At 48.4% G+C, this 23306-nt stretch overlaps 1 protein-coding gene across 5 annotated transcripts; it reads right to left on the reverse strand.

Annotated features, from left to right (window-relative positions):
* Window positions 1–127: 127 nt before the first annotated feature.
* il16 (interleukin 16) lies at window positions 128–23281 on the reverse strand. 5 transcript variants are annotated; one of them, XM_029143591.3, is made up of 31 exons: window positions 23035–23281; window positions 22568–22785; window positions 21563–21898; window positions 20215–20312; window positions 19895–20092; window positions 19647–19802; window positions 18566–18779; window positions 18237–18483; window positions 17291–17394; window positions 16891–16972; window positions 15992–16123; window positions 15826–15916; window positions 15466–15602; window positions 14950–15060; window positions 14753–14867; window positions 14592–14665; window positions 14123–14354; window positions 6903–7020; window positions 6692–6824; window positions 6411–6498; window positions 6167–6345; window positions 5995–6096; window positions 5671–5775; window positions 4750–4831; window positions 3130–4070; window positions 2775–2911; window positions 2486–2651; window positions 2273–2371; window positions 827–1031; window positions 619–747; window positions 128–517 (listed from the first exon to the last, which is right to left on the reverse strand). In XM_029143591.3, exons 6-31 carry the CDS (start codon window positions 19657–19659, stop codon window positions 351–353), a joined length of 4203 nt encoding a protein of 1400 aa, XP_028999424.1. In that variant the 5' UTR covers window positions 19660–19802; window positions 19895–20092; window positions 20215–20312; window positions 21563–21898; window positions 22568–22785; window positions 23035–23281; the 3' UTR covers window positions 128–350. The 5 variants fall into 5 exon arrangements, with proteins under 5 accessions (XP_028999424.1, XP_028999423.1, XP_055363301.1 ...); XM_029143590.3 differs by having other exon boundaries at window positions 2273–2374; window positions 14123–14351; window positions 23035–23270; XM_055507326.1 differs by having other exon boundaries at window positions 2273–2374; window positions 23035–23269.
* Window positions 23282–23306: the final 25 nt, after the last annotated feature.

Here is a 23306-nt window from a genome sequence, read left to right on the forward strand (position 1 = left end):
CTTTTTTTTTTTTTTTTTTTACAGTTTAGAAAAAATTCATTTACGATAATAGGAAATTAAAGAGCTGAACATCATGTTGTGGACTCGAAGGATGTAATGACTCATGGATTCCTCCAACAGCTGAAACTGGTTTTGTGAAGCGTGTTTAATCGTACCTTCTTACAAATCATTTCATTTTGTGGGATGTGATTTAAGAATAGACACACTGACAACATGCATGTAGCTACTGAACGCAGAGTGGAAGGTCAATGGAAGAGCTGCTTCATAACTGCTGCTGTCAGTCTGTTGACGGCCGGATCACAATGAGCGGATTATATTTTTGAAGGTGATTCAGTAGATGATTTATGAACTCAGTTGCTGTGTGATTCTCTCCTCCTGATCACGGCTGTGATGGCTCCTTCAGGTAAAGACTTGATCATGTTCCAGGCCTCAAAGCGACTCATTTCCTGCAGACTGACTCCCTGAACCTGCAGCAGTTCATCTCCACTCTGAAGGCCACCCTGCTCTGCTGCTCCCCCTGACACAAACATGAGTCAACAAATCAAGAACACAATGAGCTTCCATTTAATTTACCTTCACCTTGAACCAGTTTTTGCCAGTAAGTGAACTGAAGTTCACCTTTAAAGATCCTATTGATGACTAGAGGCTTGTCTCCGCTGATCGAGCCCTTTCCTCCTTCCAGACTAAACCCGACTCCTGCAGCTCCTTTCTCCAGCTCCACACTCACCAGATCTCCCTGCACCTCCACTGCAACACAAAATGTGAGGAGACCTTGCTGAGCAGCTGTGTTTACATCCTACACATTGTCTTTAGATCCATGACAGACCTGCTGCTCCTGCTCCTCCTTCCTCCTCCGCCTTCTTGCAGATGACCACCACAGCCAGCTTTAAGCTTCGAGCTTGACGCAGAGCAGCAGTGGCATCAGTGTGAGTGACGCCACGCAGAGTTTGTCCATTAATAGACAGCACTTCATCTCCTTTGTGAATGGTTCCCTCCTTAGCCGTCAAACCACTGGGAAACACTTTGTGGACCTGCATAGACAACAAACAGCATCACACACACCTGTGCACGTTGGTTCACACAAGGCTTAGATTTACTGTTGTACATGTGCACTTTATGTGACGGAAAAAATGGGTTACTGAGGAGCAGGTCTGAGCCGAGATCAGACAGATGAGGCTTGTTAAGATAAAGCACAAAGGGAGTCTCAGCTTGGGCACAGAGTTTTATATGTCCATTTAATAATCTGACCTGTTAGCTATCAGATGATCAATACATTTACTATCACTATTAAAAATGAAGAGGTGGAGGTGGTGACCGAGTACAAACACCTGGGAGTGTACTTGGAAAATAAACTGGACTGAAAAAAGAACTCCTCAGCTGTGAACAAGAAGGCTCAGAGCAGGATGTACTTCCTGAGGAGGCTCATCCTGTACAACTCCTGCTCTGTCTGTGAGGGTTGATCTTCATCTGGGCAATAATATGTATAATACAACTTTAGCTAGTAATGAGATGGGAGTGTGTGTAGATGTGTTAGCGTTTTTATTTTTAATCTCCCTTCCTTCTTGTGTGTACCTCCAACTGTGACAGCGATCAAAGGGTGAAAAAAATTTCCCTCTGGGATTAATAAAGTTTTTTGAATCTTGAATAAATACTACTTAAGACATGAACAAAACACGGTGCACAACCTGCAGCTATGACATTAACACTAAGCTAAGTGAAGACAGATTCCCTAGCTGCCTATTAAGGCTGCACAATGAGTTACTTCTATCATTGGGCTCATCGCTACAACTACACCAGTGTTAGGCAGGCTAAAAAACTCCATGTGTCATACTGAAGAAATGGTACAATAGATTGGAGGCTCAGTGGGAACTGTGTTCAGCAGCTGAGTCTCAGGTTTGAAACCCACCTTGGGATTCTGTTAGTGGTACTGTAGTGATGTATAGTAGACATAGTATAGTACAGTATGTAAACAAAACACTTCATGATAAAGTATGTGATGAAAAAAGTGTCATAAAGTGGAAATCTGAAAAAAAAACTACTTGTTGATGTGATATATCACTCTAAACATCACTGCAGTGACACACCATTATTATGATCCATTGTTGTGCAGTTTCTTCGGAACTCTGAGTTGTTGTTCAAGTCATACAGGACCACTTGATCCATCTCATTATTTATTGCACTAAAATATGTGACACCAATAACAAAAAAAACAAAAGGCTGAACCAGCCTTGGCAGATGTCCCTAATAAAGTGGCCCCATGGTGGTCACTTACTGTGAGAGCTTTGTTCTCCAGGTCAGAGCCTCCAGCGATGCTGAAACCAAGCCCAGTTCCCTCTTCTTTGTGCAGAATTACAACCTGGATGTCAACCAGCTGCTGCAAAAGAGACATTAATGTGTCATTGACAAAGCGCGCTTGTGGTTGGATGCAATGTAATGAATGTGTTCAGAGTCAAGGGAAATAATGTTTCCATCACATTGTAGTTACCTTCAGTGTGTCTTCATCCAGAGCTTTGACTTCCTGTATCATCTCCTGTATTTCCTCCGAAGGGATGGATGAGATGACGGAGTGAGCACAAGCAGCACTGGCTGCAGCCTCAGCAGCTGAAGCTCCCTGCCCTCGCTCGATGGTCACCTCCCTCAGCGTGGCCAAGCTGCGTTCAAGATGACATGACACATTCACCCATGTTCTGACAACACAACCCTCATGAAACAGGAAACTGGAAACCACTTCCTCCCCAACACAGCACAGCCGTTGGCCTTCCTTTTGACGGTACCTGAGAGAGAAGCCTCTGTCAGCGCCGTCGTGCTCCGTCCTGGGCTCCTCCGGGTCGGTACAGTCCACCGATGAGGGTTCTGCTGGACCTGGGGAGTCGGTTCGCTTGGGCAGAGAACGTAGCAGAGCCTGTGACACCTGCAACAGAAATCACATGATATGAACTCAACAGAAAAAAGCACCAGCTTCACCCACAGTCACAGCTCCTGTTCCCACAAACACCTTTCTCACTCTCATGAGAAACAGACCTATGATGTAGAGTCTGAGTTGTCAGGTACCTGCCTGATGATGTGACTGCTCACAAAATAGCAGGACAACAGCTAACATGACAATGCAATGGATGAGCGGCTCCGTACCTGGTTGCTGAAGGTGAGGATCCGCCCTAGGCTCTCTGCCTCCAGGCCTCTCAGGCAGCCGCCCTCATCACTGATGCTCAGCAGCTTTCCGTGGTTCTGGGCTCCGGACTCGTCTGCTCCCTCATAAGAATTTTCCTTGTCATCTTCGCTGCATCTTGTAACTGATGCAGGGACTAGTCCCCTGAACTCGGTGGTTCTGCTCACGTCTACGTTTTCTCTGTCAGGCCCCTGTTTTACGGTTAATACCGCTTCCTGCTCCAACACTGGAGCAGAGTGAAAATCATCTATTCTTGAATCCAGTTCAGGTGTGAGATCTGCTGCTGCTTCTCCAACCACAGACTGCTTTGATGCTGACTCCTTGTTAGCTTCATGTGATGCACAGAGACTTTTGGAATCCTGCTCCACCACAGAGAGGGGTGTGGAGGCTGCCGGTCTCTTGTTGGCCCCTTTCTCTGGACTCTCAGAATTAGAGAAGGTCTCAAACGAGTGGATCTTCTGCCTGATTGACATGCTGGCTGCAGATGAAGCAGATCTGACACCGAAGCCGCTGCTGAAGCCCACGGCAGATTTATTTGGCTTCTTTTGGCCCTGCTCATCCCGAATTTTCCTCAAGCTCTGACGGAACCATGCAGGTTTGGGTGCAACAGGCGGTGCCTTCTTTGATTCTGGGCAGGTTTCACTCACACCAGAAGTGACATCAGACAGACCATCTTTTCCCTCCAGGTTCGTCCCATTGAGCTCGGCACAGTGGCTTCCGTCGCTCATGGTGGCAGTGTGGGGGTGGAGGTTGATGGGCTGGGCGGCGTCAGCAGTGTGGCGATGGGAATGCTGGTGGATCTCAGGCAGTGGAGGTGAGCAGCGAATCCAGGGGTCGTGCAGCTGCTGCTGCATGCAAGCCTGCCCTCTGAGACCTCGTCTGTTTGGCCGTAAGCAGAGCTCAGCTGGTCAACACAGAGAGGAGAGAGTTTAGAGGCGGTGCTTGATGCTTGTGTCACCCACTACACAGTAGTATTATATACACAGTAGTAATAGTATTTATACTGTTCTAACTGTTGGTCACTGTCCATCCCTTGGCTGAAAGGCTGGGTTCACCAGTCAGCTCCATCACATATACCAGATACCAGTTAACCCACTGCGTGTGTGAAGAGAGGGAGGAAGCTAGGGAAGCAGCAGCATTGGAATCAGCTCCACACAAAGACCTGCAGCTGGAGCCCAAGTGGTTCTGTGAGGTGACCAAGCTGCTGTGGACATATGTGGGTCAGTGGTTCGTTTTCAGTGATTAGTGAGACGGTCAACAACACCTTCTTCTGGTTATTATATGTGTGAAATTAAGCATCTGGGTGCCTGGTTCTGGTTGGTCAGGCGGGTTGAGGGTGCGGTGGCTCCACTGTAAAACATGTTGCCTCAAGCATTTCATGTTCTTGTGCTAGTGTGTTTATTAGAGCCCGAGTGATCACATCCACTGCCGCAGCTCCAGAACCAATGCCGTCATATGTCCACTGTACAAAGTCTACTTTAAACAGGAAATCAAGCAGGAAATGAAACGCAAATGGCACCAGACTGTGTTTTGTTTGATCCGCCGTCTAACGGACCGTGTGGCTGTGAGGCCTCGGCTCCTACCTGTGCGTGGTCCACTGCTGGTGCAGCTGGCTGCAGAGTCTGGATGAATCCCCTCCGGCTGTTCTCTTATTTGTTCTCCTTCCTGCCACACAAACAGGAAGCGTTGTGTCACCAGAGCTTCTCTAACAGCAGCCACAGAGAAGTGCAATGATGTTGTCTGCTTCCGCTACGACACGGGTCCACATTCATCTACTGCTGCTCCACCCAGCGGACGTGGTGCATGCACACACATGCACGTTTAGCATCGCTGCCATGCACACAAACCCACAGATACATGAAGTAGGACGAGCACCATCCACTGCAAACACAGACGCTGCTTAAGCACATGTGCAAGAGTTAGAGCCTCCACCTGGACAGGTTTGAACTTTATCACTTTAAAACCCAAAATAAAATGAGTGTGTAAATACATACGGTGTGTTTACACAGTGCCTACTTTCACTTAAGTAAAAGCCAACAGATCCCACAAACAGCCAGCATTGGGTCAGTACATGGTAATAAACACATGAACATCATGACAGAAACAGTTTCACAGAATGCATTCACGCTTCACATACGGTCCTTAAGAGCAACCTCAGGATCATTTGTAAGACCTTGCAAATGCTGAAGAGCTGCAGAGGGTGGAAGGTGGTGAGTGTCATTGTCTATTGAAGGTTAATGCATCACTATCACCTTAAGAGACCACATATGGAAGTTAGCACCAACAGCCTCCAGCTGCACCTTGTAAGGTGATAGGAGCAGCGTCCTGGCCAATCCTAATAATCACTGCTGGAGGTTTACTACCAGGAGTAGTTCTAACGCTGTGGCCTCCTCAGGATGGGAGAAGAAGCTTTTAAAACAAGGGAAAGAAACGTTCACTGCTCGTCTTTGGACCCACATCCTGCTGGCTGCAGGTGCTAATCTCCCTCGCTCACTAAGCTGTACCTGGCAGCTGCCTCCTCCTCTGACTGGGGATCCTCTGCTGGAGCCGCTGGAGTCTCCGTTGTAACCCTCTTCACTGGTCACATTCTGGGCCCGGCAGTATCGGCCCTGTACTCACAGACTTATTACCTGAGTGGACCAGTGGGCCACTGACACCACCACCAGCCAGAGTGTTACTGGTCTGTGTGAGGCAGATTCCAAATCAGATGATGCAGCAAATGGTAGAATCCAAGTGTATCTACATTATACACTCATCATGACCTCACAGACCCAGTGATCATGGACACCAACAACAGGAGCAGCTTTGCAGAATGGAGGAGAACTCACCTGACTCAGCGTCTGCTGACTGACGCTGTATGGGATGTTATAGTCTTCATCGGGATACAAGGGCACAGATAGTCTGCTGTCAGGCCACGTTTCTATGACAGACTACACAAACATGATGAGATGCAACTATGCATCAAAGTAAACACTTATCCTATTCGGCGTCAGCGCTCACCGTAGCCGTGTCCAGGCTTTGGACGCGGGCCGGCAGCTTGTGCTTATGGAGCTTGTAGATCGTGAGGAAGTTGCGCTGGAGTCCGCTGGCATCGCTGCAGGAGCTGCTCAGAGTCTTCTGTGCTTGACAGCGCTCACACCTCTGATGGCTGCGAGAACAGGGCTCGGCTCTACGCAGAGCTGACACAGACAAAATGTTAAAGACACTAGAAAGACTAAACAGTGAAGAACATGTGGGTATTTACCGTTGATGCTCCACTGGTTCTTTTCTTTCTTCCGTTTGCTGGTTTCCACGGCCAGTGTGATGGCGTCATTCAGCTGCTGCTCTGAGACCTTTGGTAGAATGAACAAGAGCAGACAAACACTGTTACACCTTCATCTCACCAACAAATGTCTGCTGGTGACAGTTAAATGGACTTATAAAGCGTAGGACGGGTTGGATCACCACTCGTCAGTGCTCATGTTGCTGCATCACTAGACACAGACATTACAGTGTCCAGAGCTCAGCCCCCGATGGGATGCGTACTTTGGGGTCAGGGTGGCGACTGATGATAACGGGGACTGGGCCGGGTTTGCACTGGCTCAGCACTGTGTAGACGTCATTGAGAGCCATGTTGTAAACCACGGTGCCGTTGATCTCCATGATCTCATCCCCGAACCTAAATTCAGAGAGAAGTTCAGGAGGAGAGTGGAAGCAAAAAGGCACTGACATACAGTACAGTAGTTGTAAGTCTGACCGGAGGCGACCGTCCATGTGTGCCACCGATCCAGGAGACAGCGTGTGGATGTAGATGGCAGGAAATCCATCCCCGGACGGGACACAGCACAGTCCGATACCCAGGCCGACACCAACCTCTGGACAAGTGAAGCAGAAATCAAAAGGTAATAATCCACAGAAATTCTAGAAAGTTATAAAGTCTCTTTCAGTGAGTAAAAGCTCCTATGCTTTACCTAGTAGCACTTTAAAGGGCCCATTTCCTGTCTATGATAGAATAGAGATATCAAATTGTTTTAACAAGCATTTTATATCTTCTGGCTCCTTGTTTGATTCTGTGGAAGCAGTCTCTGTGACACCTTATACAGATATCAGAAAGAACACTGCCTTTTAATTTTTGCACCTTTCTTTGTTCAGGCAGTCCATAAAGCTCTTAAAAAGATAGACCATAGAAAACCTTTTGGACCTAGTTTAATAGATCCTTACTTTTTGAAACTGGCAGCTGATTCTATAGCTGTCAGGGTTTGGGCAGGCGGCGGACCCACATGCACAGCACGGAGGCAGGATTATGATCAAACAGAGGTTTATTCCCAAGGCAAGGTCAGACGGTCCAGGTCGTACACAAAATGATCACGGCAAAAGTACAGGCAGGGATAAGGCAAACTCACGGTCAGGTAGTTAGTCCAGGTTCTTTTACAGACAGGATACGCGGAGCAAGGCAAAACAGGAACAGGCACGAGGAGCACGGAACACGAAAACTCGGGAAACACGGGAAACTAGGAACGCTCAGGAAACACGGAACACTAAGGAAACTCGGACTCTTCAAGAAACACGCAACACTGATGAAACACGACAATCTGGCAAAGGACTATGGGAAACGGAGGTGGCTAAATACACAGAATGATTACATAATTACTGACAGGTGTGGATACTGAGAACCGGTAAGTGGACAGCTGACTGGAACAGGAAGTTAACAAAATAAAACAGGACATGGCGTGACTACAGGAAACAACTAGAAACGAAAACACAGATCATGACAGTACCCCCCCCCCATGGCGCCTTCCACGGCGCCCACGGAAGCCCCCCCCCCCAAACCAGGGCGGGCGGAGGGTGGTCCCAGGAGGAGGGACCGAAACCCAACCCCTCAAGGCAAACGAGCAGGGTGGGTGGAGGGAGGACCGGAGGAGGGCCAAAACAAGAGTCCACATGACACGACAAAAGTCCACGACCAGGAAAAACAACAACGATGTCTCGCCGCTCCCTCTTAAGGCGGGTGGAGACGCGGCGAGATCCTGCCCAGCCGCCGCTGAGGCAGAGGGGCACACCCAGTGCCCTTGGGCTGGGCCAGCGTCCACGGGGATCCCCCCCAACGGCGATGTCCTCCTGGCGGACGCTGATCCAGGAGGCTGAGGAGTTGAGGCGGACGGCGCCGCAGGAGGCAGCGCCATCCAAGCAGCAGGATGCGCCGAGGGCGAGGCCACCAGTCCGACAGCCGAGCCAAGGACGAGGCAGGAACCAGCGGCATCCTCCTTGGACCACCGCGACGAGAAACATGAACCAGCGGCGTCCTCCTTGGACCACCGCGACGAGAGACAGGTGTAGGTGCGGCCGGAGCCGGGCCGCCAGGAACCGATGCAGGTGCGGCCGGAGCCGGGCCGCCAGGAACCGATGCAGGTGCGGCCGGAGCCGGGCCGCCAGGAACCGATGCAGGTGCGGCTGGAGCTGCGACGGGAACGACCCCCTCCTGGAGGTCCGCCGGGACTGCGACGGACGCGACCCCCTCCTGGAGGTCCGCCGGGACTGCGACGGACGCGACCCCCTCCTGGAGGTCCGCCGGGACTGCGACGGGCGCGACCTCCTCCTGGAGGTGCGCAGGAACTGCGGCTGGCGCGACCTCCTCCTGGAGGTGCGCAGGAACTGCGGCTGGCGCGACCTCCTCCTGGAGGTGCGCAGGAACTGCAGCAGGCGCCGCCTCCTCCTGGAGGTGCGCAGGAACTGCAGCAGGCGCCGCCTCCTCCTGGAGGTGCGCAGGAACTGCAGCAGGCGCCGCCTCCTCCTGGAGGTGCGCAGGAACTGCAGCAGGCGCCGCCTCCTCCTGGAGGCCGGCGGGCGCTGTGGCTCCGAGGGAGACAGGGACTGGAACGACCTCTCTCGGGCCGACAGGAACGGGAGCGGCCTCAACATGGCCGACGGGAACGGGACCAGAGACGGGAGCGGCCTCAACTTGGCCGACGGGAGCGGGACCAGAGACGGGAGCGGCCTCAACTTGGCCGACGGGAGCGGGACCAGAGACAGGAACGGCATCAACATGGCCGACGGGAACAGGAACGGCCGCAACATGGCCGACAGGGACTGGAACGGCCGCAACATGGCCGACAGGGACTGGAACGGCCGCAACATGGCCGACAGGGACTGGAACGGCCGCAACATGGCCGACAGGGACTGGAACGGCCGCAACATGGCCGACAGGGACTGGAACGGCCGCAACATGGCCGACAGGGACTGGAACGGCCGCAACATGGCCGACAGGGACTGGAACGGCCGCAACATGGCCGACAGGGACTGGAACGGCCGCAACATGGCCGACAGGGACTGGAACGGCCGCAACATGGCCGACAGGGACTGGAACGGCCGCAACATGGCCGACAGGGACTGGAACGGCCGCAACATGGCCGACAGGGACTGGAACGGCCGCAACATGGCCGACAGGGACTGGAACGGCCGCAACATGGCCGACAGGGACTGGAACGGCCGCAACATGGCCGACAGGGACTGGAACGGCCGCAACATGGCCGACAGGGACTGGAACGGCCGCAACATGGCCGACAGGGACTGGAACGGCCGCAACATGGCCGACAGGAACAAGAACGACCCCTAACGGATCGACAGGAACTGGAACGGCGTCCCCTCCGGAGCTGGCATGACAGCTTACAGCTGCCGAGCTCGACGGGGGAGACGTCGGGCCTGATTGGGTGGAACTAACAGTTGTCAGACGGACGGTGCCCTCTGACTGGGACAAGGACTGAGCGTGACTGGACCGGGGGCTGAACAGGGCTCGACTGGACCGGGGGCTGAACAGGGCTCGACTGGACCGGGGGCTGAACAGGGCTCGGCTGGACCGGGGGCTGAACAGGGCTCGGCTGGACCGGGGGCTGAACAGGGCTCGGCTGGACCGGGGGCTGAACAGGGCTCGGCTGGACCGGGGGCTGAACAGGGCTCGGCTGGACCGGGGGCTGAACAGGGCGCGGCTGGACCGGGGGCTGAACAGGGCTCGGCTGGACCGGGGGCTGAACAGGGCTCGGCTGGACCGGGGGCTGAACAGGGCTCGGCTGGACCGGGGGCTGAACAGGGCTCGGCTGGACCGGGGGCTGAACAGGGCTCGGCTGAACCGGGGACTGGGCAACACACGGCTGAACCGGGGACTGGGCAACACACGGCTGAACCGGGGACTGGGCAACACACGGCTGAACCGGGGACTGGGCAACACACGGCTGAACCGGGGACTGGGCAACACACGGCTGAACCGGGGACTGGGCAACACACGGCTGAACCGGGGACTGGGCAACACACGGCTGAACCGGGGACTGGGCAACACACGGCTGAACTGGGGACTGGGCAACACACGGCTGAACTGGGGACTGGGCAACACACGGCTGAACTGGGGACTGGGCAACACACGGCTGAACTGGGGACTGGGCAACACACGGCTGAACTGGGGACTGGGCAACACACGGCTGAACTGGGGACTGGGCAACACACGGCTGAACTGGGGACTGGGCAACACACGGCTGAACTGGGGACTGGGCAACACACGGCTGAAACTGGGGACTGGGCAACACCACGGCTGAACTGGGGACTGGGCAACACACGGCTGAACTGGGGACTGGGCAACACACGGCTGAACTGGGGACTGGGCAACACACGGCTGAGCTGGGGACTGGGCAACACACGGCTGAACTGAGGACTGGGCAACACACGGCTGAGCTGGGGACTGGGCAACACACGGCTGAGCTGGAGACTGAACAGCGCGCGGCTGAACTGGAGACGGGGGACCGCGTGAGTGCAGGAAATCCTCCCAGCGGAACAACCATGGAGCTGGGCAGGTTGGTGCAGACACGACGGTCCGACGGGGCTGGGAGGAGGAAACCGAAACCATCGGCGGTGCGACCGGCGCTGGCGTGGTGCGGAGCGCGTCGCTTAACTCCTCGTACCTCGCGCACAGTCGCTCATAGAGGCGACGAACGCTGGGGCGCTCTAACGCGCTGTCATCGTCCTCCAGCGTCAATATCGCCACCTCAACGGCGCTACGCTGGTTCTCCGGGTTAATCGCCCGTCGGTAATCCTCCGCGAGGATATTGAAATAATCACGTAGGTCGCTGGGTAGCTCGGCGCAGGTGAATTCCATGCTCCCTCGGGAGAAGAATATTCGCCGTACGAAAACAAGGGGGGAAAAAACAGTCACTGACCTGACCGGAGGCTAAGTGCTGGCTGGGTCCAAGTGTGGCCAGATTGTTCTGTCAGGACTCGGGCAGGCGGCGGACCCACATGCACAGCACGGAGGCGGGATTATGATCAAACAGAGGTTTATTCCCAAGGCAAGGTCAGACGGTCCAGGTCATACACAAAATGATCACGGCAAAAGTACAGGCAGGGATAAGGCAAACTCACGGTCAGGTAGTTAGTCCAGGTTCGTTTACAGACAGGATACGCGGAGCAAGGCAAAACAGGAACAGGCACGAGGAGCACGGAACACGAAACACGAAAACTCGGGAAACACGGGAAACTAGGAACGCTCAGGAAACACGGAACACTAAGGAAACTCGGACTCTTCAAGAAACACGCAACACTGATGAAACACGACAATCTGGCAAAGGACTATGGGAAACGGAGGTGGCTAAATACACAGGATGATTACATAATTACTGACAGGTGTGGATACTGAGAACCGGTAAGTGGACAGCTGACTGGAACAGGAAGTTAACAAAATAAAACAGGACATGGCGTGACGACAGGAAACAACTAGAAACGAAAACACAGATCATGACAATAGCCTCTTATAATTCTTTTTAATCTTACAATGGAAAAAAGGAAATTCCTTCAATATGAAAATCTGCTTTTGTTGCCCCTTAATTAAAAGGGGGTGACTCTGCGATTTTAACAAATTACAGACCAATATCTAATTTGTCTCTATTACTGGCTAGAATTCTGGAAGCCCTTGTGGCAGAGCAAGCAAAGGACTTTTTACATTTCTACACTATTTAATCTAAATACCAATTGGGTTTCAGCGAAAAAAAAAACAGTACCATGAAAGCTGCAATGAAGGTGATAAATGATATTATTGCTGCAGTGAAGAAGAAACATCATTGTGCATCACTTTTTATTGATTTGTCAAAAGCTTTTGACAACCTTGACTTCTTCAGTCACGACTCTCTACAAATCTACAAAATACCTTAGTAATAGGACTCTGCTTTAAATATGATGGTCTGGAGGGGGTGCCACAGGGTTCTGGTACTCGTCCATCAGATTGCCAGATGGAGAAGTCTCCAGAGAATGTGTCTCCACTGCGCTAGAGTCCAGTGGCGGCGCGCTTTATACAGTACCATGCATTCAACGCCTTGTATTGCACTTGGTGATGTATGGCTTGTGCGAGTTGCTTGGCCATGGAAACCCATTCCATGAAGCTCTAAGTGCGCTATTCTTGAGCTAATATGAATCTGAAGCCACATGACGTTTGGAGATACTTTTGGCAATTTAGTGTACAGTATGCACTTTAATTGTACAGAGAAGAGGGGAGCCCTATTCTTTATGTTCAAAGGATTATTTGTCGCTCCTAGTACCATGTGCCCGTATTGAACTGGGTAAAGGGGCTTTTGTCCATTGGGCACCTTTCTGATGAAATCAACTGCACAGTTAATTTTACTTGTTACTACTGCACTGTTACTAATGCACTGTTTATGAATAATAGAATAGTAAAATGTTTCAGTTATGCAGAGAAATGCACTTTTAGGATGAATACCTCAGTAAAACAGAGGCCAATGGGACTTCAAACTCCCATGAAATCATAGCATCAGTTAACATGAACTCAGCAAAAAGTTAGTTTCGATGAAATGAAGCAGTACCAAGTAATAACTTTATTACAGAATTTTAATGTGAACAGTCAAATCTTGGGGGGAGCTTAGGAGTTTCCTAGTGTGGATATTCTATATGTTTCCACTACTATCCACCTAAAACTGCAATAAAAGTGATCAATATATCCAAATACCACTTACCCATACCAATCTAAACGAATGTGAAGGTGTTCATTCGTGTCCACCATTTCCAAATCTGTTGCTGTACAGGCCACTGGGGGGGGGCAGGTGTCTGTGCAGCCATATCTCCTCCTACCAACAACTGACTGTAGCAAGTGAGGTGTCTCTTTACTTGTTATAAGCTGTGGAATTGGCCTAAAAACACCAACACAAGAGTGACAGGACTGGTAGCCAGTAAGAATGGTTGACAGCGTTTTACAGACCTAGTGCAATAAAAATGTCACCAAATTGCCCCCCTATAAATCACTTCAGACAAGCTCTGATGGAGGGCTAGAGAGTTAACAGAGTGAGTGAATAACCTCCCAGAAGGTAGAAACAACAGAGAATATTATCAGTTCACCAGTAATATGGACTTTGTGTGATGATATCTGAATGTGTACAGTATATTGTTTATTTAGCTAGCAATTAGCTTAGCGTATGTCATTCTTTGGCTCATACAGTAGCTCACCACATGTGATAGCTAGCATGCCTAATGTCCTATCCTATCCTTAGATTCCTTTAGATTAAAGCTTTCATTTGAGCTCTTGTTTATGTGTGTTGCATAAAGTACCACAGCGGTAGACCCATAAATGGGTAGCAAACTAGCCCAGGGCAGGCTACAATGCTAACTACATGCTAACGGTTTATTGTATCATATCTTCATCTGTGTTTGATGCACATGAACCATACTTATATAATGTTGTAGCCCTGACTCTTCTGTTTAATTTGATGTTAAACATGTCTATAGTCGTATAGTGAGCCATTTGAACCCCAGGGGCACCATATTTGGTAACTGTGTTTTATACTTGCTGCTGCCTATCTTGGCTAGGACTCCCTTGAAGAAGAGGGTTGTAATATCACTGGGATTTTTCCCGGTCAAATAAAGGTTAAATAAAAAATTTTAAAATACTTTGGTTTTATCGCTGCTGGTTGTAGTGAAATCTGTGACTCTGACCTTTCTGCAACGTGATCTCCATGATGACACGATCTCTGGCTTGACCAGGGGGGGCCAGAATGCTCAGCGTGTGCAGGTAGTTGTAGTCGGCCTCAGCGGTGACTCTGGCCAAACCTGTGGTGGAGCCGAGGGAGCGCGATCTGCACAGCTGAGCGAGCTGCACCCGGCCACACAGCGCCGCCACGCGGAGGTTGGTCCTCACTACCAGGGTCAGCAGGCCCTTCTTCATCTGCTACAGTTCAAAGATCACACCAAGATGAAATGTCGTCTTAAACTTCTCAGGTGTGAAAAATGTACTTTTAAAAACAAATCAGCCATTTCATTCTAATTTACTATGATTCTCGTTATAAGGAATCTTTTGCCTTCCTTTGACTTTGTTTCCAATTGTTTCCTATTCATTTTCACTTTAACTTCTTCCTTGACACAAAAACTTAATTACTTAAAGCTTTGAGCTGACACATTTCCTCACTTTAAATTTGTGCAGAGCTTCATCGTGACTAAGACCATGCAGAGATTCTCCATTCAGCTCCAGGATCTCGTCACCTGTATGGACAGAAGAACAGAAGGAGCAAAGCCTCCAGCATCAGTGACACACATCAAGAAATGCTCCAGGGTTAACTCCACCCTCACCCTCCTGCAGCCGGCCATCTGCAGCTGCTGCCCCTCCAGGGAAGATGGTTTTGACATAGATTCCCATTGGTCCACACATGCTGTCCCTCCCTCCAACGATACTGAAGCCCAGACCCTAAAACAGCAGCAGCAGAAACATTCAGACATTCATTCACACAGTCAGAACCAGAGATATTGGATCAACCAGGGTTTCCAACCTTTCCGTTGCCTTTCATCAGAACGATGCTGCAGATGATGAAGCCGCACATGTTGCTGCAGGAGTGAAGCAGCTGAGCCGAGCTGAGGGAGCGTACAGGGCGAAGAGCAGGCTGGAGAAAGACGAGCAGCATCAGCCAGTACTAGACAGTACTAGCCAGTACTACCCAACTACACACAGTACTACCCATACTCAGCAGTCAGAGGCTAAAGCTACCTACATGTCCGTCACCACATTGTAGCTTCCAGACAACCTACTGTAAGATCAAAACCGTTGATCTACCTGTATCTACACCTCAACGTGTGGTAGCAGCCAAATAAAAAGGTGTTTGGTATTCAGTTCCTGTACCAGTGCCAGTACTTGTACCCATACTTGTACTTGTATCAGTACCAGTACTTGTAACCGTACCTGTACTTGTATAAGTACCAGTACTTGTACCCTTACCTGTACTTGTATCAGTACCAGTACATGTAACCTGTACCTGTACTTCTATCAGTACCAGTACTTGTACCCTTACCTGTACATGTGTGTTCTCCAGCTGCTGGGAGAGGGACTTTCTGTCTCCAGATAAGCCAGCATTGCCAGGGGGAGGCCCGCCGTGCACCTCCTTCATGATGATGCTGTCCAGATCCCCGATCCAGTAAGGATGGACGCCTGCGTATTACCCGTCAGTTAATGTCATGAACATTTAGTTACTCATTTAAGTTGAATAACACACAGGAAGAGAACTTCTACATCAGCAGCTGATGATTCTTCTGGTTCTTGGTCTTTCTCATTTTCTGCTTCACATTTACTTTCTGACTAAAGTTATTTGTTTAGTTTTCAATCTGGGAATTTGGACCCCAAGTGGCTTGAAAATAGTGTATGTGATACCCACTGGTTGAACTGGAGCGTGTCCTTGTGCTGGGAGTCTGCTCCATTTTTCCTTTTTCCCAGCTTCTGTCCTCATTCACATCTGGGATGGGTAACTACAAACACAGTCAGTGAAGCAGGACAGCATCAGTTTCAACAACACCATGCAAGTATTCTTGTTTTAGTCCTACCTTCAGATGGTTGTTGTTGCTCATAATTTTTTCATCTGCATATGCAGACACCAGTAGAGAAGCAGGTGGGAAAACGAGGGCTGGATGCGTTAGACTTTGTGAATGGAAGGTTTCTGCACTTGTGGAAATCTCCTAGAATACACAAGACAACAGCAACAAGGAACTGTTGTGCAGAGGTTTCCCTTGTGCCTCATACTATCTGGAAGTGCTCACCAAAGAGGGACCCTACACTCCAGCACAGCACAACGTCTGTGTTGTCATGAACCTTGGTTGGAACCAAACAGTAGCCGGGTCCATGTCGATACCAAAGGGACAGAATCAGTGATGTCCACTGTCACATGCTTTTCTGCTGTTAGGGTTTCACAGCTCTTAAAGTGACTCAGACAGACTTGGCAGCAGGCCAACGCAGTCCTAAGTCCTAAAATAACCCTGACACTCAGGAGCAATGAAAATACACTCCACTATTACACTGTTACTAATCAAGCCATTTTCATTCCCTGTACTAAAGCCATAGAACACGTCACGGTTCATGTGTGGAAGTGTCCTTGGGCGGGACGCTGAAGCCGAGAGGCCCCGGTGTGTGAGTGAGTGAAGGAGAAGCAATGGGTAGAAACATGAACAGGACTCAGTACTGTTCCACTTGACACTTTGTGGTTTAGGGAAAGACCTGCATGAGTGATGCAATTGTGAATATTAATTATTAAAGCTAAATGGTGCCTCTGAGATTTTCACTGTTATGATGGACGCTTTTAAATACTGACCAAAGGATTAAGCTTAATAAGTGCATGTTTTAGTAAGGTATAGTCTGAATAATGAAAACCACTGATAACTGTTTGACTGACATGTGTTGACAAGTATTAGAAGAGGAACATACAACATGATGAGTCAGGAGCTGTTACCTCGCTCCTCACTTCCTCTGCTTCCATTAGACACTGTCCGTTAAACGGAGCCAGTTTGTCTGCGCGCACGAAGCTGCAGCCTCTGAAGAGACAAGGTGAAACAGAGAAACGCACAACAAACAAGCAACGAGTCTGCAGACAGCGCAGAGACAGGAAGCAATGACGCCATTGGACCCTGTTGCTAAGGTTGGAGCTTGACTATAAAAGTGTCTACTTGCAATACAGACGCCGCCCCCACGTGGATAGATAGAGGCACGACATCTATGAAGTGACGTGGCCTTCAGGCCTCAGACACTTTCAATGGCACCAGTAAAACACAAGGTTTCTACTGTGATTTTGTCTGTTTTCTTTTGTACTATGTATGAAACTAAACAGAAAGTGAACGCATGCAATGCCTCACCTTTGTCGTCCTGTGCCATCATGTGGCTCGTGTCCTGTCATTTGCAACCCACCAGCCTCCTCAGTGGGTTGAGTTGCTACACACATCTTCCAGATGCTGCTGTCCTATAACACACGCACAGTGAACAAGAGCAGAATAGAACCTCTGTGACACTGTGAGCCATGACAGCCTGGAACAAACACTACAGTGGTTCTACAGACGCATGAACTGGGCTGTAGTGTTCAGAGGGTGAAGCCTTGTATGTGAGAGCAGAGCCACGTCTCTGATAATGATGAGGCTCAGGTTTGATCTGTGACTATATGACACCGTAACAATGTTGAGGTTTATTGTATAAAACCACTGCAGCACCTTTAACATTAAAATGCTAATGCTGGTGTTACAGGAGTTTTATGAAGGAAGGAATCCTGCAGAACAAAGCCTGTCTTTGTCTGAGCGCTTGACATTCAAAGCAGTCTCAGCTCGTCTACCAACACACCAACACAAGGCGTGTGACGGTTGGACACAGAGCACAGCCGCTGGTGTTCAACTAGCTACAAAGTCAAACATCTGATAGCAAAGACAACATGAGTCACTACTGCATCTACTGTACCTGAATGTGTATCTGTATATAATGGAACAGCGCGACTCCAGTAGCAGTGACTTCACCAGGAAAACACGAGTGCCTTCTGTGGTCATGAGCATTTAGCTTAGTGAAAGTATTTCTGGCTTAGCGTCTCTGTTTTTACATGAACAGTGAATTTCTTCTCTTCATAAAAAGCACAATCTGCATTAAAATGTGAGCAGTGTGGAGGGTAAAGCCTTGTTGTACGTTTTGGAGGATGTCAAAGGTCTTTATGAAGCTGCCCAGTCTTCACATGGAACAACTGAGAGCTGACTATTGATCCTTTCAGTAGCTCTGCCTTAGACAGCCATTGTGGAGCATGCAGGAGAACGTCTCCACTGATACCTTGATGCTGAAGGACCTCCTCATGCTCCTCTTATTCTCTCGGGGACCCCGTGTTGTGGCCTCGCTGCCTCCTCTCATGTCCAGGCTGGAACGGTGACCTGTCCTCCAATGTCCATTCTCCACAGCTCGGGTCCCTGTGTCTGTGTCCCAGACTGGTCCGCAGGTCCTGCCCCCGTCAGACACTTGCCCCATGTGACGCTCCTCCAGACACTCATCATTGGGCTTAGAATGACACAACACCAGGGTCCTGGACAGAAGCAGTCCATTAAAGCATTCACTGAGATATACGCTGCAGCATCCTGCTTGAATAGTGAACGTCCTGGATGTACCTAGAGAGCATGGCCAGCTTCTTGGAGCGGTGCTTGTGGCTGCTGCTCGTGTTGCTGATGGTCCTTCCTTGGTCCATGCGTCTCCGCTCCATCCTCCTCGTAGCGGCTGTGCTGACTCTCCTTCTCTGGTGGGATGATCTCTGAGGCATTGCCGCCAGAGTGTGTGTGTGTGCGGAAAGCCCAGTCGGCCCGAAGCCTAATGGAGAGAGACGCTCTGGAAGGCAATTAGGGAATTCAGTTAGAACAGTCAGGCTGTGTCATGTAGGTGGAGCAAATGAAAGTGCTTTTACTTCCTGCTTTAAAGTCTAAGATTTCCCCAGTTCCCATGTCTGCAGCTGGGTCATACCCTTCACATACAAACACAGCAGCCTCTGAGCTTAGTTAAAGCAGTTGGCCATTAACGGCTGCAGTGAGTGATAATACCTCAACCCTCCAGAGAGGAGCATGCACCCTGGATGCATTATACTAAGCACGACAGCCTCTCAGGGAAAAAAACGCACTGATGCTCTTTAATAGAGACGTGATGCTGCTGGTCTGATATCATGATCTGGCTAAAATCCCATTACTTTAGAGCAGCCACATTCAAATAGTTGCTTTTTACTTGGTCTCATTCACTTTAGAAACATTATTGTTTAGTGATACAGTAGTCGGTGAGTTGGGTGGACATGTGCACTCTTAGTGTGCAGTAACACGCTGTACTGAGCTACCACAGGCCCAGAGGCTGTGGTAGCTCAACAACGTGTGTGTTGTTTGGAGCTTTCACTGGAGATTTTTCCAGTCTGTGACACAGAGCAGGACTCAAATAGCACAGCCAAAAGGAAGGAAACCTTTCAGTCATGCTGCAAATAAAACGTCCCAGCTTCTCTGTTCTTATCAACTAAAGAAGTAAATGATTGGAAATTAACTGACGCGAAGGCCTCGCTGTGCTGTTTGGTTATCATTGGCTGTGATTCATTGATTTACACACACACATGCGCACAAACACATTCATCCTTCATGAAGATACTTGTACACTTGTACAGACATTTCTCTTGCATCATGTCCTAACGATTCAATAATTAGAAACTGAATTTCCACTCACCGCAGTCAATCATGGTGTTTTCCACTGAAGCAGTGAGCAGTGGCCCCAGCGCTCAGACTTGGTCGTCAGCAGAAGATGCCATCAGAAATACACGTATAATCCTGACCATGAATGGCTTTTGCTGTGGCTGTGCCTCTTCCCCTCCTCCTCCGCCCTCTGTGGAGAAACACAACACTGGGTCTCATTAAGGCGAATCACTGCCCCTTTCCTGTGAGCCAGCACACACACTGCACTTCAACTGGCCTGACCTCACACCTACAGCACTAGCATCAGATGCTAGTGGTAGGCTCTGTGTCTGCAGAGTGTTTCCAAGGACGTGCCGTGTGCTGCATGAATAGATCCTCTGTGGTCCATACACAGCATGTGTGTAAATGCCGGCTTCAGATTTGGGTGGGTTTAGGTGGAGACTGTAGATGGAACTACTCTGAGTGACGTCTTTGTTACCTCTGGTAAATGGAACATGGTGAGGACTACAAAAACGTCTTAATGTGTTGCTACGTACAACACACATCTCCTGCAGCAGCACATAACCAAGAAGCCAGGTTAGACAGTTACTTCTAACCTTTACCTGGTTGGAAGGCTCAGACCAGACATCCTGACAAACAAGACCAAGAAGGCTCCATCCTCACTCAGCAAAGACTGTCTCAGCAGGTCGTCGCTTAATCTCTACAGACAAAGAAACCATCAGCCTGTTTAGTGGCAAAGTAGAAATGTATTAAATGTAGGTAACTATCTGTAAACATTGTAAAATTACCATTAAAATTACATGTAAACATAAAGCTTCCTTTAAATATTATAAAAATACCAGAAAGCATAAACCTACCTATAAACATAATGTAAACAGAGTAAAACCACCAGTAAACATAATAAAATCACCTGTAAACATAAAACTACCTATAAACATACTAAAATTACATATAATGGTAATAAAACTACCTGTAAACATAAAACTACTTGAAAACATAAAACTACCTATAAACATGATAAAAGTATGTATATTCATGATAAAAGTACGTATAATAATAATAAAACTACCTTTAAATATAATTAAAACTACCTGTAAACATAAAACTACCTATAAACATACTAAAATTACGTATAATGGTCATAAAACTATCTGTAAACATAATAAAACTACATGTAAACATAAAACTGCTTGAAAACATGAAACTACCTATAAACATAATAAAAGTACATATAATCATAATAAAACTACCTTTAAATATAATAAAACTACCAGTAAACATTAAACTACCTTGAAAGATGATAAAACTACCTATAAACATGAAACTACCTACAAACATACTAAAACTACGTATAATCATAATAAAACTACCTGTAAACATAATAAAACTACCTGTAATCATAATAAAACTACCTGTAAACATAAAACTACCTATAAACATACTAAAACTATCTATAATCATGACAAAACTACATGTAAACATAGTAAAACTACCTGTAAACATTAAACTACCTAAAAAAACATAAAACTACCTATAAAAAATACTAAGACTACGTATAAACATAATAAACATAAACATAGTGAAACTACCTGTAAACACAGTAAAACTAAAACTTTTTGTGGTGGCCTGGTAGCTTCGTAGATAGAGCAGCTGGGAAACAGAAGGTCCCAGGTATTTCGCACACATGCACTAAATTTGCTTAAAACAAGCAACACAATTTACTGTGTTGTTGACCACACCGTTCAGAGATTTGAGCTTATGTTTCCCTTTGTTTGTGCATGCTTGTTTCATTTGAAATTAATTTGAACGCCGTTGTACCACCCTCCAGTGGTTTCTGCGATGTAGGACATCGTAGCGGCATCGAGGCCCGACCACGGATTTCTTTTTAACATGTTCCATTCACTGTGTAACAAACATGGACTAAACAAACACATTCTGCTAATTGCTCACCTGTCCTGTTTTCAAGTGAGCTGTCATGAATCTTGCATGATCGGTTGTAACTAGTTCCTCCTGCCTTTTCTCACTCCAGCCTCCTCAGTGCATCTAATGCTTAGATGTTCATTCTCTTGATGTATTTGTAGTAGCTAGGTTCTACAGGACCAGGCGGACCCTAGAGGCCTTATGTGTCTGAGGAACCACCGCATGGACTCCTGGACCCTTTGGCATCTTCTCCTGTCTGGAGACGTGGGGCTTCAGGCGCCATCTGGTGGATGACGGGGCTACATCTGTGCTGCGTGACCGTGCCTCATACTCATTTCCTTAGGTTTCCCCTGAGTGTGAGTGCAGCTGGTGGATATGAGGACAGAGACACACACACTCACTACATTGGCCAAATAATAACCCAACATTTCAGTAACTAGAATAAGCTGAATGTGGACTAAATGAAAATGTCTCTTGTACTTTTGAGGCCATCTGTTATGTCTTAGGGTTAAATGCATCTGTTTTGGCTGCCGCTTTGACGAAATGAACTCAGGCACAGTGATCTAATAGTTGTGCTTCTGCACCATTCTGTGTGAAGGAAATGGGCCACACCTCACAGAGAAAACATCCTCAACAAACAGCCGGGAAGAATAAACCCCCTGTGTTGTCTCTGACCTTGACCCGACAATGTTTCAACTGTAACACACTCATATCCACTCAAAGAAGAACTTAATTTATGAAGGATCTCCTCTGTTTTGGTGCATATGCTCACACAGGTCACAGTACATTCATTAATGGTGTTGCTACAGTTAACCTTTTAAAGGTACGTGATCCTGTCAATCCATGGTGGAATTACCCATCACCTCTTCAGTATGCATGTATGTATATGATACATCTTTATTTTACTTTAAATTGTACAGAATGTTTGATCTTGCTCTTGTTTTGTACTGCTGCTGCAACATGGAAATTTCCCCATTGTGGAATGAATAAAGGACTATCTTATCTCGTCTTATCTTATCCTATATCTACTCTCACCTGCAGCCGGAACCACCTCGTTCTCGCTCTGTCCCACGGAAAGCAGGATGCAAGTCACAGCAGTTCCTGCAGAGTTGGACTGAGGCATAGCCCAGCATCATGTTTGTGTGTGAGGACAAAGGCAGCAAGGTGTGGACAGGATCTGAGGTGGGTGGCTGGACTTGTGTGCACGGTGTCTGAGTTCTCATCAGGAGGAAGCTCTACCGATCCTGAAACCACTGTAGCAGAAAGAGGCAAGAGGGTGTCAACATGGTAAGGTCAAAGGTCAAATCTCAGACTGAAAAAGAAATGGGCGTGAGACTAGTCCAGGTTATATTGACGTCAACCCTGCATGATCACACCAGTGCATTATGGTAAAGTTAAAGTATGATTCACTTCTCAGTTTAATAAGTGCATAACAACTTAGTCCACAGAATCTGTGTGTCACTTAAACCATCCAAATCAAATATATTTGATAAAAACCTCACCTGCTTCATTGAAAAGTAAATTTCCAGTCAATGATACTCGAGTCCACAGAAACTCTCCTTGTTTCCCAAAAGTGTGAACAGCCTGCTAGTGTTCCATCATTTCATCAGGGACAGTCGTCCAGTAAGTGAACTGTTAAAACTGAAAACACAGAACTATGCAGCTCACCTTCAGTATAAGCAAGGTCTCTGACTTTCAGCACTGACATCATGATCAGCCAACTAATAAATATTTCATTCGGGATCAGTTTGCTTCTCTTACACACCTGATCCTG

This window comes from Betta splendens, chromosome 3, assembly GCF_900634795.4.
Source record: "Betta splendens chromosome 3, fBetSpl5.4, whole genome shotgun sequence".
NCBI classification, from domain to species: Eukaryota; Metazoa; Chordata; class Actinopteri; order Anabantiformes; family Osphronemidae; genus Betta; species Betta splendens.

Excerpts from the sequence above, each read along its gene's own strand:
- il16 (XM_029143589.3), bottom strand. Across the intron at positions 6,346-6,410 it reads GAACCAGTGGAGCATCAACG|CTCTGCGTAGAGCCGAGCCC; the intron begins GTAAATACCCAC and ends TGTCTGTGTCAG. Across the intron at positions 2,652-2,774 it reads GACAGAGGCTTCTCTCTCAG|CTTGGCCACGCTGAGGGAGG; the intron begins GTACCGTCAAAA and ends TCTTGAACGCAG.